Consider the following 14,463-nt stretch of genomic DNA (forward strand, 5'->3'; position numbering starts at 1 on the left):
ATACGCATGACAAAATGCATTTTCTGTTAGGTCAATCAGACCCAACCTCTCATGGATCTTCCAATCCGCTTGGCATCAGATCTCAGCCCTCCAGGAGGGCATTTCTAGTCATCAGGATCTTCAGATACTCACTGCTTGAGCACTATCTAGAGAAAATGGCCATCAGTCCTCAGGTGCTTGGGCTCTGCAACAGATTGATGAGTCAGAGAACACACTTCAGTTCTTCTTAAGCCACAGTATCTTGTCTCACTGGATTCTAATGTCCTTCAGTTTTGCTACAGGCCTTCAGTAAAGCTCATCTAAACGGAGAACCAAGTTCCTACACACGACATTCAAGGACGTAACACAAATATTTGTCTAGTTCATTATACTAGCTACACAAAAACTTTAGCTGCATGTCTGGAGCTTAGCACCATTCCTCCACAAAACATTGCAAAAAACTCCAGTGAGAGAAGAGAAGCAGGTGCCAACATTAAATTTCCATGCTCGACTAGTTAATTCCCTACCCCTCAGGATGGCAGCCTTTCCCCTCAGGTGCAACCCTACAAAACCCCACAGGACCAGCAGTAATGGAAGACACACAGATGTGTCTTGTGAAACAAAAAAAAATGGTCATGGGACAGAGAAGTTTTCCTAGATTCTTTTTTGCATAAGATTCTTTTACTTTTTGTGTTGTTTTTGGCTGAGATAGTTAAGTTTCTTCACAGTGGCTGGTATGGGGCTGAGTTTTGAATTTGTGCTGAACACAGAGATGATAATGGAGCTGTTTTTCTTATTACTGAGCGGGGCTTACACAGAGCCAAGGCTTTTTCTTCTTTTTGTACTGCCATGCCAGCAAGGAAGCTGGAGGTGCATGGAAAGCTGGGATGAGACACAGCCAGGACAGGTGACCCAAGCTGACCAAAGGGATATTCCAGATAATATGAAGTCATGCTCAGTATATAAAGGGGGGGGAGGTTTGGAGTGATGACATTTGTCTTCCCAAGTAACTGCCACGCATGATGGGGCCCTGCTCTCCTGGAGATGGCTGAGCACCTGCATGGCCATGGGAAGTAGTGAATGAATTCCCTGTGTTGCTTTGCTTTTGTGTACAGCTTTTAGCTTCCCTATTAAACTGTCAATATCCTAACCCACGAGTTTTCTGCCTTTTACCCTTCTGATTCTCCTCCCGATCCCACTGGTGGGGGAGTGAGTGAGGAGCTGCATGGGGCTTGGTTTCTAAAAATAAAAAGAATAAAATAAAAAAAAATAATAATAAAAGTCAAACAAAGAAACAAAACCTCACAAAAAAAAAACCAAACAAAAAACCACAAAGGATGCAATACTTCCAGGTTCTTTTATTTCCAGGTACTTTTATTTCTTATAGCAAAGATGTTTAATCTGTTGGAACAAGGGAGCAACTAGGCAAGAGGCACAACAGAAATTTGAAACTGTGCATTTTGAAATGACTGAAAACAAAGAAAAATGAAGCACAATACAAGCGCAGTAATATTACCACAGAGCAAGTGTTTAAGAGCAGACTAGACAAAGTCAGCTTTGTTCCTGAAAAGCTTCCAGGTCGAGAAGCTGAACAGACAAAAGCTTTGGAAGAACAGTCATCTGGCTCATGACTGAGTTTGTCAGTTGGTCCAGGCCTCTTCAACAGCAATAGCTCACAACCTGATATCTTAACAGGAAAAAAGTATGGACAAGTTATACTGCTTTGTTCTCAGAGTGCTGACGTATTCCAAAGGCTGAAACTGTGCAGCATTCCCAGTCTGCTAATCCACATAAACTACAAGCTCAGCCCCATGACAGATTTCTAAGAACTGCAACCCACTGTCAAAATGATATTTCCAGAAGTTTTTCTCAGGTCCTTAGTGACCTGGTAGCCTGTTCCCTCCACCTGTTTGCAAGATAGTAGGATTTCTTTTGAAGAAGCATAACTATATTAACTTAAAACTGCTACAAAATTTATTTTTTTTCTTGTTCCATCATACCCACATTCAAATATTATTAATATTTTTCAAAGCATGCAACTCTTTCTAATGACTGACAAAATAACAGAAGAAGACAAACAAAAATAAGGTGCTTGGAAAGAGAGCACAGCTTTTGAGATTAGATACATACAGTCCAATTTTTCTTAAGGCTGAAATGCTTGAAGTGCAACGAGCTTCAGACTCTTCACCATTGATTCATTCATCATTTCTAAGCCTCCACACATCAGCCTAATGGAGGAAATGGAGAAATTTCCAAGCTAAAAAATGCTCATTAGCAACAAAGTGGCTGAGAACCTACTCCTGTCCACCACACACACTACAATGTCCTTCAAGGCCCAGGCCTGGTACACAGCCCAGCTCAGTTTCATCCTGGATACTCAATTTTCCCTGCCAAATTAAACAAAGCATTGTTTTTCTTCTTCAAGGACATGCAGTCCCAACCAGCCAGGTGCATATACAAAAGCTGAGGAGAACTGAGAGAAGCTGTAAAAACCAGATCTGAGAGGCGAAGCCTCTCTCTGACCTATTTATTGAGCAGATAACCCCCACCTACCCAGTCCTCTCAATTAAAGAGGTAACAACAGGACATTTATTCAAAGGTGTGGGCTATTAAACCACAGTCTGTTTAATAACACTGTGATTTTCCATCTCTGTAGATCATTTTTTCCCCCCACGCTGCTCCTTTCCCACAGAGGACAAGCCTAACACGAATGATTTACAGGAACTTCTGATCTGGCCTTGGCCTGTGATGGCCACATTGCTTCTGAGGGCTTGGATGTTTTCTCTCTATTTTTATCCTGAAAGATGAGCAAACACACAGGATGGAAAAGAACAACAAAGGAAGGAAACAAAAACAGAGCAGAAGGAGTAACAGGCATTCACAAAGAACAGGGTATCTGCAAGAAGCTCCATCCATAGTTACGAGCTGGTATGGAAAAGCAATAACACGACATTGAGGCTGTCAAAAAATCCCAAAAATGTCTGTTTAGAAAAAGAATTTGAGGATAGTGTAAACTCAGCCACAGACTTCTCTTTCCAGTGTCTTATTTCCCAGTGAGATAGCTAAACATGCACTTTGGACAGAAGGCACACATCTATCCCAGATGTATAACATGGGGCATTATAAATTACTGCCCTCTCTTCTATCAAAGTCACACCCAAAGGGCAACAACAACCTCCAAAGGAACTGCTGGGATGGAGCACATGAGCTTGCCTCACTCAACTCATTGCAAAATTGATGGCTTAGTTTAAACTTGGCAAAGAAGATGAGTTTGACTTAGCAACAAGGCAGATTTTGGGTGCTGATTAAGACTGACAACTACAGTGGGTGGCAGCAACTACCAGCAGAGAGATGTTAAATTCCCTGAACTGTAGTTTCTTAAAACTATTCTGCCAATGTTGTGCCCAAGTTTATTTGAACATATATTTTACATTCACTAGATATTCCAGAAAGCATTCAACTTTGTTCAAAGTGCCTTTGATAGCCAACTCAAAATCTTGAAGACATTTAAAAGATAAGCAAAACACTGGGAATGTTGTAACATGTTAAGAACCACTGTCAAAGAACAACAGTAAGTCTGGTCTCGAAACTTAAAAAAGTGACATTAAACCCAAAAGGAAACCCTAGCAGACATAAGCAAGTCATAAAAATTATCTAAAGAAGCCACAACCCACACTATCAAAACATTAAGCATATTGCCAAGATTGACACACTGTGGACTGTCTCCCTCCAACAGCCAAGCCTCTGCTTTTTAGATTAACACATTAAGTGCTGCAGCAGGGACTGAAGCTGGCATTGTAAAACAAAAGCACTGAAGTCAACGTAAACTATAGACATTAATTACGTAATGTTAAAAGACAGCTGGGGAGGAGGAGAGAAGCACTGGGATGTAGTTCTTCAGTGCCATTCCAAGCATGTTTCCACATGCTCCTTTCTAAAACCAGGGCAGAACACCCGGCCTGTTTGCTACTCCCCTTGCTGTACACTAGGGGAAAAATAAATAAAACGAATAAAAGTATCAACATAGCACTGTCCCCTCTGCCACCCTGGAAAAAGAATCTGTGTCAATCAGAAGGAGACGTTCTGCCCCAATAAAACGTTATGAAGTTATTTTAGACTTGATTTGAGAACTGTTATCAGTGTCATAAGCTCTGCTTGTTAAAATTTGAAACATTTTTGCAATACACAGCTGGCAAGCACAGGATAATTTTAGGTACAGCACACACCTGCAGCCTTAGCAGTGGGCCTATTTTTCTTCACTTAATTGCAAGCAGGTGTTTACATTTTACAGACTGTAAGGCAAATCCACCCTTTATTCCAACTCTTTAAGACAGACTGAGATTCCATGTAATTCTAAAATTACATTTCTATAACATTTGTTGTTTTTAAAAAACAAACAAACAAACAACAAAACCCAACAACAACAACCAAAAAACCAACAAAAACTTTTCAACATGATCAACCAGGCAATTTCTCTAAAAATTACAAATTTATTTCTGTTGGTTTTGCCCTGAAGACTGACAGCTACACTGATCGCTGACATTCTCTTTAATGACTGCTTACACATTTTATCTAGAGCTGAAAAATGATGTGTTTTCCCCAAAAGATTAAAAGACGTTCATTTAACAACAGCCTGTCACATCCCTCCAGCACCAAGAACATCCATATAAATTCATGAAATTTCATATTATTTCATATTATCGTGAAAATTTCATATTATCTGACATCACATTTTCTAGCTCACTTTTAATATGGAAAAAAAAAAAAAGAACAGTGGAACATCTACAGGACAAAGATGGTAATGGAGTCAGTAAGTAAATCAAGCTGAAGAGACGAGATTCAAGATGACAAACTGGCATCCTCCACAGAATGAGTCTGACACTTTTTATAGCTACTGACACAGTAACGAATGCTTTACTTGGGGTGGAGCTAAACACAATGTTCTTCAGAGTACTTTCTCAAAAGAAAGCACTTGCCTGATCCTTAAAACAAGCAACTTTTTTGACAAGCAGAGGGGAAAAAAGAAAAGTACTGCCATAGTTAATTAGGCCCCAGCTGTGGCAATTATCTTGAAGGGAAAGCAAAAGCAACATTCTATTATAAGCAGCTCTTTCTTAAGGGAAAGCTTTATCAGATGGGCCCCAAAGTACCTGTTTGCCTTAGTTTTCTAATGTTTCCATTATTGAGCTTAATTCCAATCGAAAGTGGGGGGTTTTTTTAAAGGTACATCTTACTCAGTAGTCTTTGCAACAGTATCTAGTGCTGTCCTGGTAGAAATTTGTATCTAGCTTGGCCCTAGCAAAGTATATTTCAGATTTAAATCCCAGAGTGTTCACTAATGGCATTGATTTGCTTATGGTTATGACACCTAAAGCATGCCTTACAATAGAAATAAAGCTTGGGTTTGAGGTACTAATTGAAAAATAAAATAGCTTTCTAAAACACTAAATGTGAAGATCTATTACTTTCAGAGCTGTCACTGAATTCAAGGTGGATTAATCAGTGTCCTAAATAACCACAGTTGATTTAAGAAACTTTCCACTCAAGTTCAACTAAGGCCCTCTCACAATAATCCCCTCTCCCCTGGAATGACATTAGTTTTTACTCAGTCTTTAGATTCTTCCTAAATCTTTAGTGAATGCCCATTTCTTCTCTAGAAGTTATTAATAAGTTATTAAAGCTATATTAATAGTTTTACCTTACTTCTTTGACATGTACTAGAGTGTAGCAGAACAACATTTTTGTTGCAGAAAATTCCTAAGACTGAGAGCTGGCACACACTGTACGTGGTTTTGTAACTGCAGATTATACTAAGGAAAGCTTTAAAAAATGGACAATTAGTCCTTAAGAAAAAAAAAAAGCACCATGGTTCAAGTGATCTGAGAGGCTTTCATGTGGTGTTATTATGTGGATTACCACAGCCTTTACATTTACATAATAATGTACATTCCAGGTCAGACCAAAACCCTACTGTAGAGCAGTGTCTGAAAGGTCAACCACCACCACACACTAAGAGAACTGGCCAAGAAAAGAGATTATGGGGTTGGACAACACAGACATCAGAGTGGTTCTTGAGACTGGATTAGGTTCTTAGTCAACTTTGTTAAAAGAAAGATTCAGTATATTCTCCTAGGTTGGAGATGGGACTGGGAGTGGCTTTATTCCTCTTGCTGACAAGATTTCCTGTCTCCTTTACTTCTTGCTGGCAAACCTGTAAACAACCAATGACTAAAAACACTTCAGAGGAGAGGAAAGAGAACTATCAACTTTTTTTTCTCTTGAATGCAGATATACTCCCTGAAGTAAACCAGCATTCTCTAGTAACAATTAGCAATAACTCTTTATTTTCCAACCAGCTCTTTCGGTAGATTAAATAAATATAGTTCTAGTTTTGTATTCTGTCTGGAAGAATGCAAGAAGCAACTCTTCTCTGAAAAACATAAAACAAAAATAGCAATAAAAGATAGTCATCAGAAGTCTGAGCACATCGAGCTGTCTGCAGAGATCAGAACTGGGTAGCCAGGATGCCCACTGCATCAGATACAATGCCTAAGACACCACAGAACCAAGTTTACAACCCAAAACCTCAGGGTACAGGAGGAACTACCCTGCACTCAGCTCAAACAGAGACAGCAGTGGAATGAGAGACAGACCTGCTCCAGTGACAAGCACACAATGGGGCCGCTGGGTAGCAAGTTTTGCAGGATGCAAGCGGAGGGAGGTGGCTGCTCTGCATTCTAGCAGGAGTGACAAGAGTATTTGAACACTGTGGTGTCACACAGCAGTAGTTGATCCTGACTTGATGAAAGGCCAAGAGGCCCATGTGAGGTATCCTTCCCCATCAAACTTCGTCTAGGCTTCCCTCAGATGGGCACTGCGGACAGGACACCTCTTGAAAGCCTCCTGAGGAACTCAGCTTTCCTGTTGTCTTGGCTTTTCCATCCATCTTCCATCTTCACTAGCCCATTATAAAATCACTGCAGTTGACCCACACAGAATTCTGCTCTGATTTGAGCCTAAATCCAAGAATGGGGAGGCTGTGCTTTCAGGCATGTGGAATAGCTGTGAGCACGCACTCACGAGTATCCTTTGCAAACCCCCAGTGAGATGCCCAGGGCCAAAACCTATTCTCCTGCTGACTCTTCCTACTCCACCCTGATGTCTCATAAGAAGTGGCAGCTCCTACTACGGGTTTAGGGAAAAGTCTTACCTTCAAAAAAATATCTTCAAAAAACCCAAATAAATCTCACACTCATCAAGAGACCCAGAGTTGGACTAATATAGAAGCAAATACATAGTGTTTGTACATAATATCTAGTGTATCCTCTAGCTTCAAACAATTTGCATCTCAGATTTTTAAGAGCTTAGAACTAAGAGCTCAAGTTCCTTTCATGATTCAAAATAAGAACTCTCTGATCAGGCATCTTTAAATTCGGTTTCTCTCAACAGAAGCCCAACTAGCTCCATCCAGAAGTTATTTACAAACTATTTTGATCCTAACTTGTTTAACTGAACTGGAATCCCCTGAGAAATACTACATTTCTATTTTAAAAAGCACACCTGTATACCACTTGTATTTAATGATTACTAAGAGTGGCAAAAAATCTCTTTCTGTACTCCTTGTAAACGTATTTAACTGCTGCAAAATAGAGAAAGAGCCACCTATTGTTTATTCATTTTCCAAAATGAAGGTTGAACTAGACAACTCAGTGATTCAAACCATTACACAGGAAACAGACAGCTTTGAGTCAGTCTTGTTTATCTTTCTATCACATTCTTGAAACTACTGAAACTTTAAAGTGCAAAGATACACTTGAAGTATGCTTCACTCTGGAAATTCAACAATTAAGAATGTAAAAGATCCTCCTTTTTTCATTGTCTCTCTTTTTTTTTTTTTTTAAGCACCATAGTCCTGTACAAACAAAAATCAATTCTTTGGAGATTCAGGTGAAAAGTACAATCCCATACAACCGAGGAGACAAATGGAAGAGAGCTAAAGAGAGGATCCACATCATTATACTCTTTTGTCCTGTGACACACTGACAGCTCCTGTGAAATAGGGGGAGTGGTAGCAGTATCTGCTTCCAGTTGTCAAGATGTAACCCAGTGCAGCACCAAAGTCACTTACAGGGCTGTCTGTCAAGCAGGAAGTGGGATCTATTCAATTACATCAGTTATTCACACCTAAAGAATCCCTGCAACGTTTGTTGTAAGTGGCTGCTTTACAAGTGAAATAAGGAAAGCACTAAGGGGGGAGGGGGAGAATGCAGGTGGTGTCTATTGCAGTCCCTTAATTTCCCACAAATTTAAGAACAATAGTGCACCTACCACATTTTATATTTTACAGACCATTCAGAGAACCTTATTATGCTCAGAAATCAATTAAACCAGATACAAATCCCATAATCTACCTGGTTCTAGAAATAGAGAAATATTTTAGCTATTGTTAAGATGACATTTTTTGTTCAAAAGACTAAAACAATTTTCTAAAAGTTGTAATCAACTGTTGTCTAAGAGGCAGTCACCTAAGCTTGCTATGCCCTGCTTTATTATCACATTCTCTAAATTGCAGTAAGCCTGTCTTTGTGCAGAAAATGCAGTTCTGACAGAAGTGAATAGCTAGCTCTGTGTCTAGACCACTTCTCAAGCTTGCTTTTTTGGATCAAATACTAATCCCATTCGGTTTCCTGACAGCAAATGAATCAGGCTCTTCAAAGAATTCAGATGCTGATGTTTTCTTCTGAAAACACAAGAAGGACCAATACCCTAACCACTGGGGTTCTGGAGGGTTTTAACTTCTCCTTGTGTTTCCTCCGGTTCAATTTATATTTAATGCCTGTTGAACTGTGGCAATGCTTCACCAGCACCAGAGGAAGGTATCTCAACTTCAACCCCGTCACTCAGGGCACTGTAAAGGGGAGAGACAACTGCAGAAAACTGAAATGTAAGGAAGGGTCCATCCTGTTTCTACTTTTCAAACAAGTATGATGAGGCACACGTTTGTTAGAATAAGGTACAGCAACTACACTCAAGAATAAAACTTCTGACTCATCTCAGAAAGGAAGGCATTGCTTAGACCTGAACACAGGGCAGGGTCTCAAATAGCTTCTCGAAATATTTCTCACCGGCTAGCCCTAAGTATTTCATCAAGCACTGTCAGGCCAGGTGGCTCTGGTCAGCACACTGACTCCCTTGGATGCCAACACACACAGGAAAGCACATGGAGCACTGCACTCAGGGCCAAAAATTACCAACGGAGGATTCTGCTGTGGCCAGGAGGCTCATTCGAGTTAGGACTTTCCTCACCACCATCCCCACTTTCCAATTAAGTTCTGTATACGTAACAATACATGAGAAACTAAGGGCTTGGGGCAGTTGCCAAAATACTCTCTCAATGCTTGAGAAATAGAATTGGAATGATTTCCCTCTACTGTTCTTATCCAAGTTTAGGGACACTTTTTTACTTTTTTACTTTACACTCTAAGTTAAGATGATTTATACCAACACTTCAAGTCACAAATTTCAAATGATGCTCTAAGATCATGATTTGCAATAAGTGAATGTAAATTGGCCAAAGAATAACAGCTACAAATGAGTGAAATTAAATATGGCATTTTCTACCTTTTTATCCAGGCATACCAAACAGAGGCAGCAGCAGTAAATGATGTTTCCTTATTTGCACAAAATGAGTTAAATATGTGTTTTATAATTTCACCATATCTCAGCAGCTACACTGCTCAAACCATTGGCCAAATGCCTACCAGTTTAAGGGAAGTATCTTGACAGCATTGTTGCCCACTTTCAGAAGCTTACCATGATACCAAAGATGCTGCACACTTTTGAGAACACAGTGCCAGAGCACTGTATTAGTGTTTTAGTTGAATAATCTGTATAGACGATCATCCTATTAGATATTTAGGGGACTACACCACTGTATCTTAAGTTAAATGGTAAAAATCATATTAGTACAATACTCCATCAAGAACGTGCATTAACATGGTCATTCAAGGAAAAGGACATGATTCTTACATAAACTACAGCAGAGCTAACCCTATATATACAGTATACACATATTCAACGAGTAAAACACAAAATTAACAAAACACTACCACAAATTAAGAGACCAAAACCATAGAATTGGTAACTACTGCTGTCACCGCAGCACTACAAGTCTGGTAATTCCCGACCACACGTAGACTTCTGACAAAGGGGTATTTTTCATCAGCCTCTTCACAGACTGCAAATGCACATACACGACAGGGTTACGTTCAGGTATGCCATTCACAGACGCTCAGCTTGCAGCGCACCGAGAACGCCTGAAATCGAGTCCCCCCAGGGGATTTCACACGGCAGCCGGCTCGGGACGCGGCACCGCCGAACACACAAGCCAGGCCCGGCAACAGGCGATACCAAGGGAAATGTAGCCGCCTCTGTCCCCTATCCCCCCTCCGCGGCGAAGGGCTGGAGAGGACCCACGTCTCCGCAGCTGCTGACGCGGGACCCCAGGCAGAGGCTGGAGCACGCCGGTGCGAAGCCCTCTGGCACACCAGCGAGGCAAAAGCGCCCGGCGCCGGGCCCCGCGCCGCCGGCAGCCGCCCCCGCCGCTCCCCCGCACCCTCCACTCACTCTTGGTCGCGGCGATCAGGTTCTTCCCATCCTTCAGCAACTCCTTGATAAACTTATTGGTCTTCTCCAGCTCCGCCTCGTGAGCTCTCACCCGCTCCCTGAACCAGGGGCTGTCCAGGTAGCAGTCGCTAAACTCCAGGGGCTGCAGCCCCATGGCTGCTGCTGCGGCGGCTGCTGCTGCTGCTACTGCTGCTGCTGCTACTACTACTGCTGCTGCTGCTGCTGCTGCTGCTGCTGCTGCCGCCGCTGCCGCCGCCGCGCCGGGGCTCGGCTCCCCGCGAACCGCAGCACCGCCGGCGAGCCCTCAGCAGCAGCAGCTGAGCCCTCAGCAGCAGTGGCCGCGGCCACAAAGAGAGAGCGGCAGCTCGGTTCGCCCCGCACGGCGCCGGGCGCGGGCACAGCCAAGCTCGGCGGAGCCGCCCTCCCCGCGGCCGGGGACGCCCCGCTCCCGGCAGCCCCGCCGGGACACGCCCGGCCGGGCGGGGCGGGCAGAGCCCCGGGCCCGCCCGCAGACCGCCCCTTCCGACCGCCCCGCGGCGGCGGCGACACCGTGCGGGTTGGGGGGGCCGCGCCGGGGCTCCCGGGGCTCGGGCGGAGCTGCTGCTGGAGCACCGCGGGCGTCCCCGAGCGGGTAAGGCGGGCGGGCACTGCCCTGCCGGAGAGAGCCCCCTGCCCTGCAGAGGCACGGCAGGCAGGCAGGCAGAGAGGTGGGCAATCGCCAGCCGTAGTTTAACAAGGGCGAGTGTCGAGTTCTGCACCTGGAACGGGGCAACCCTGGTTGTGTGTACAGGCTGAGGGATGAGATGCTGGAAAGCGGTGCCGCAGAAAGGGCCCTGGAGGTCCTGGTCGATGGCAAGTTGAATCTGAGTCAGCAGTGCCCTGGCAGCCAGGAGGGGCAACAGTGTCCTGGGGGCATCAGGCAAAGCATCACCAGCTGGGAGAGGGAGGGGGATTGTCCCGCTCTGCTCTGCACTTGGACGGCCTCACCTTGAATATTGTGGCAGTTTTGGGCACCGCAATAGAAGAAAGATATTAAGTTATTAGGGAGCATCCAAAGGAGGATAATGAAGATGAAGGGCCTTGAGGGGAACCTGTATGAGGAGCGGCTGAGGTCACTTAATCTGCTCAGCCTGGAGGAGACTGAGGGGAGACCTCGTTGCAGTTACAACTTCCTAGTGAGGGGAAGAGGAGGGGCAGACACTGATCTCTTCTCCGTGGTGACCAGTGACAGAATCCAAGAAAACAGCATGAAGCTGAGTCAAGGGAGGTTTAGGCTGGATATCAGGAGGAGATTCTTCACCCACTGGGTGATCCGGCACTGGAACAGACTCCTCAGGGAAGTGGTCACAGCACCAAGCCTGACAGAGTTCAAGAAGAGTTTGGACAATGCTCTCAGGCATGTGGTGTGATTTTTGGGATGTCCTGTGCAGGGCCAGGAGTTGGACTTCATGATTCTGATGGGTCCCTTCCAACTCAGCATACGCTATGAGTTTACCAGCTGCCAGCCCCCCTCCACTTCACAAAAACGTTCATGGGCTTTAGGAAGGGGCTGAGCAGGCTCTCACTGGGAGGATGCACAGAGCTGCACACAGGCTGCTTGATCCATAATCGGCCATGGTGGTCTGCTGGCTGAGAAGGCTGGCACTGCTCGCCTGCCCCATCCTGCTTCTGTGTCTGGCCGTGAAATGCTCAGTACAGTAGAGGCAGACTCACCTTTATGTCTTCATTCAATAAACTAATACAAACAGTTTTTGTGAACAAGTACTGCATGCAGCGAGAGCAAGACCTTGAGAAGACAACTCAAATTATTTCAGTTCAGAATGCTGGGAAACTCATGAAAAAAAAACAGAAGAAGGCTTGTAGTTATACTTTTATTTATACTTTAGCTATAAGTTCATGGTTTTAATGTTTTGACCATAGTGCAATTCATAGTGCCTTGGTGTGACCCTATTAGAGGATTGGGGGGTATATATTTTAAAAGTCATAAATGTATGTGATCTCTCCATTTGAAACAATGAGCTTTGGTATTAATTAAATGTATTATTGTTGAGCCCACAGTTAAACCTAATCTGCATGTCTGAGATGAAGATAACTGGCGGTGTACCTATCAACCCCTTTCTGTATGACCCCAGGCACCGACCTGCAGAAGTCAACTATGGAAATAGGGGGGCACATCATGAATCTCATTTTAAATTAATCTGCAAGATCACATTGTCTGCTGTGACACTTATTTTCTAATATTACTTAACTGAGAAACTATGTTATTCAAAACTCAGTTTAAAAATAATTAAAAAAAACCCCCACCCTAAAGAAATAACAAACAATCCTTATCTCTGTTTAGATTACTGGAGCAGCATTTCAAGAGTAAGTATGCCTTCCATGAATAGTTTGTTTACTTTGACCTGTAGTTGTCCTTGGCATTAGTTGGAATAATATTTTTCATGCTTGTTTATAGTTACTGTAGTTTTCCTGTTATAATTTCACTAAAGTGTTGTGAAGTAATTGGATCCCATGCTTTGTGTGGATTTCTGTTTGCATTCAAATTAAAAATGGGGGGGGAAAGAATGTTTAGCTTAGTACTGAGCTTTTTAGCTGGCAAAAAAACATCAGGTCTAAAGTTTAGGTTTGTCCTACCATGACAAGCCCATTAAGGAAAATTGGTCCACCTGGCTCAATCATGTAAAGTAAAAATGTATTTCATTCTAGTTGCACTTAAAAGGAGCAGTTGTAGTCCGACAGAAATACATACATAAACATAACACATTTTTTTCCCAGAATAGAGTTAACTTGTTTTTACATAATAAAGCAAGGAACCAAAATCACTATTAATTATATCAATATTCTACACTGTTTATCCAGTGTTGGTATCCAGACAACATTTTGGATTCTGACCACCAAAATTATTAAATATATCTTTTCCTAAACCTGACCCACCAGTCAAACTCTAAAACTGCAGAATTGTGATTTAAAAAAAAAAAAAAAAAAGATGGCAGACTAGGGAGAAATACTAACCCATTTCTATATGGACAATTACATATCTAATGAGCAATAAAAGGAGTTGCCCTTTTGTAACTAAGGCTTGAAGTGTCTTTATAGCAGCAGTTTAGAAAAATCTCCTCTCTTCTGCCTTTCCCTACTCAAGGTCATCAAATTTTACAGCCTTATTGTAGCCTCTTTTAAGAGACTCTGACATAGGTTGACTATGTGAAGCCCTAGAAATGTCTTGTCCATAAATAGCATATTTATCTTTCCTTTGGCTATTTTTCCTTGGCATTCATTGCATGCATGGTATCAGGAAATACCCTCTTCAAATCATTTTATATGATAGGGATACACCAGCATATATGTTTTGTTCCATCTTCCCTTCCTTATGTTCTTGTCTGATCACCATTCTGATTTTCATGAAAGATGGTATTCTGATCTGTGGCTGATTGTGTCTCCAGGCTGTATGTTATGCAGAGATGGGTTAGAAATGAGTGAATTTAACTTTCAGTTTTATTGACATTTTATTAGAGAGCAGTGATATCAGCTCCCAGCATTTTCACAGTTGTGTTGTTGAAAACTTCATTAGCAACAGCATCTTTCCAAGGAATTATAGTTTCTTTTCTTGTCTATGCACTTTTAGCTCTGTTAGTCCTGTTATGAGTTTAACAGAAATTTTATAGAATTTCCTTCTAACTCCCATCTTGCTTATGACTGTGACATCACTGTTGGCTTGCAAGATCTTAAGGGTCTCATGCATATGTGAGGTACCACTGGGCTGCCTGTTCCCTCTGCTCTCATCCATCAAGAGTGCAAATAGGAACTGACTGATCTCTGACCACCCACGATGCAGAACAACATTGTTTATTCTACTGT

At 42.6% G+C, this 14,463-nt stretch overlaps 1 protein-coding gene across 3 annotated transcripts in view; it reads right to left on the bottom strand.

Moving 5' to 3' along the window:
* The window catches only part of ARHGAP10 (Rho GTPase activating protein 10), a 154,080-nt gene extending 143,028 nt beyond the window's left edge, over nucleotides 1–11,052 (bottom strand). For 2 of the 3 annotated variants that reach the window (XM_051790926.1, XM_051790925.1), the window contains exon 1: nucleotides 10,606–11,051. In XM_051790926.1, the coding sequence (XP_051646886.1) occupies nucleotides 10,606–10,759 (154 nt within the window). In that variant the 5' untranslated portion in view covers nucleotides 10,760–11,051. Of the gene's footprint in view, nucleotides 1–10,605 lie in introns of all 3 variants that reach the window. The other variant, XM_051790927.1, reaches the window with a different exon arrangement.
* Between the last annotated feature and the right edge of the window lie 3,411 nt (nucleotides 11,053–14,463).

The sequence above is a fragment of the Manacus candei genome, unplaced genomic scaffold, assembly GCF_025592945.1.
Source record: "Manacus candei isolate 608988 ecotype Guabito, Panama unplaced genomic scaffold, ASM2559294v1 h1tg000028l, whole genome shotgun sequence".
Classification (NCBI taxonomy): Eukaryota; Metazoa; Chordata; class Aves; order Passeriformes; family Pipridae; genus Manacus; species Manacus candei.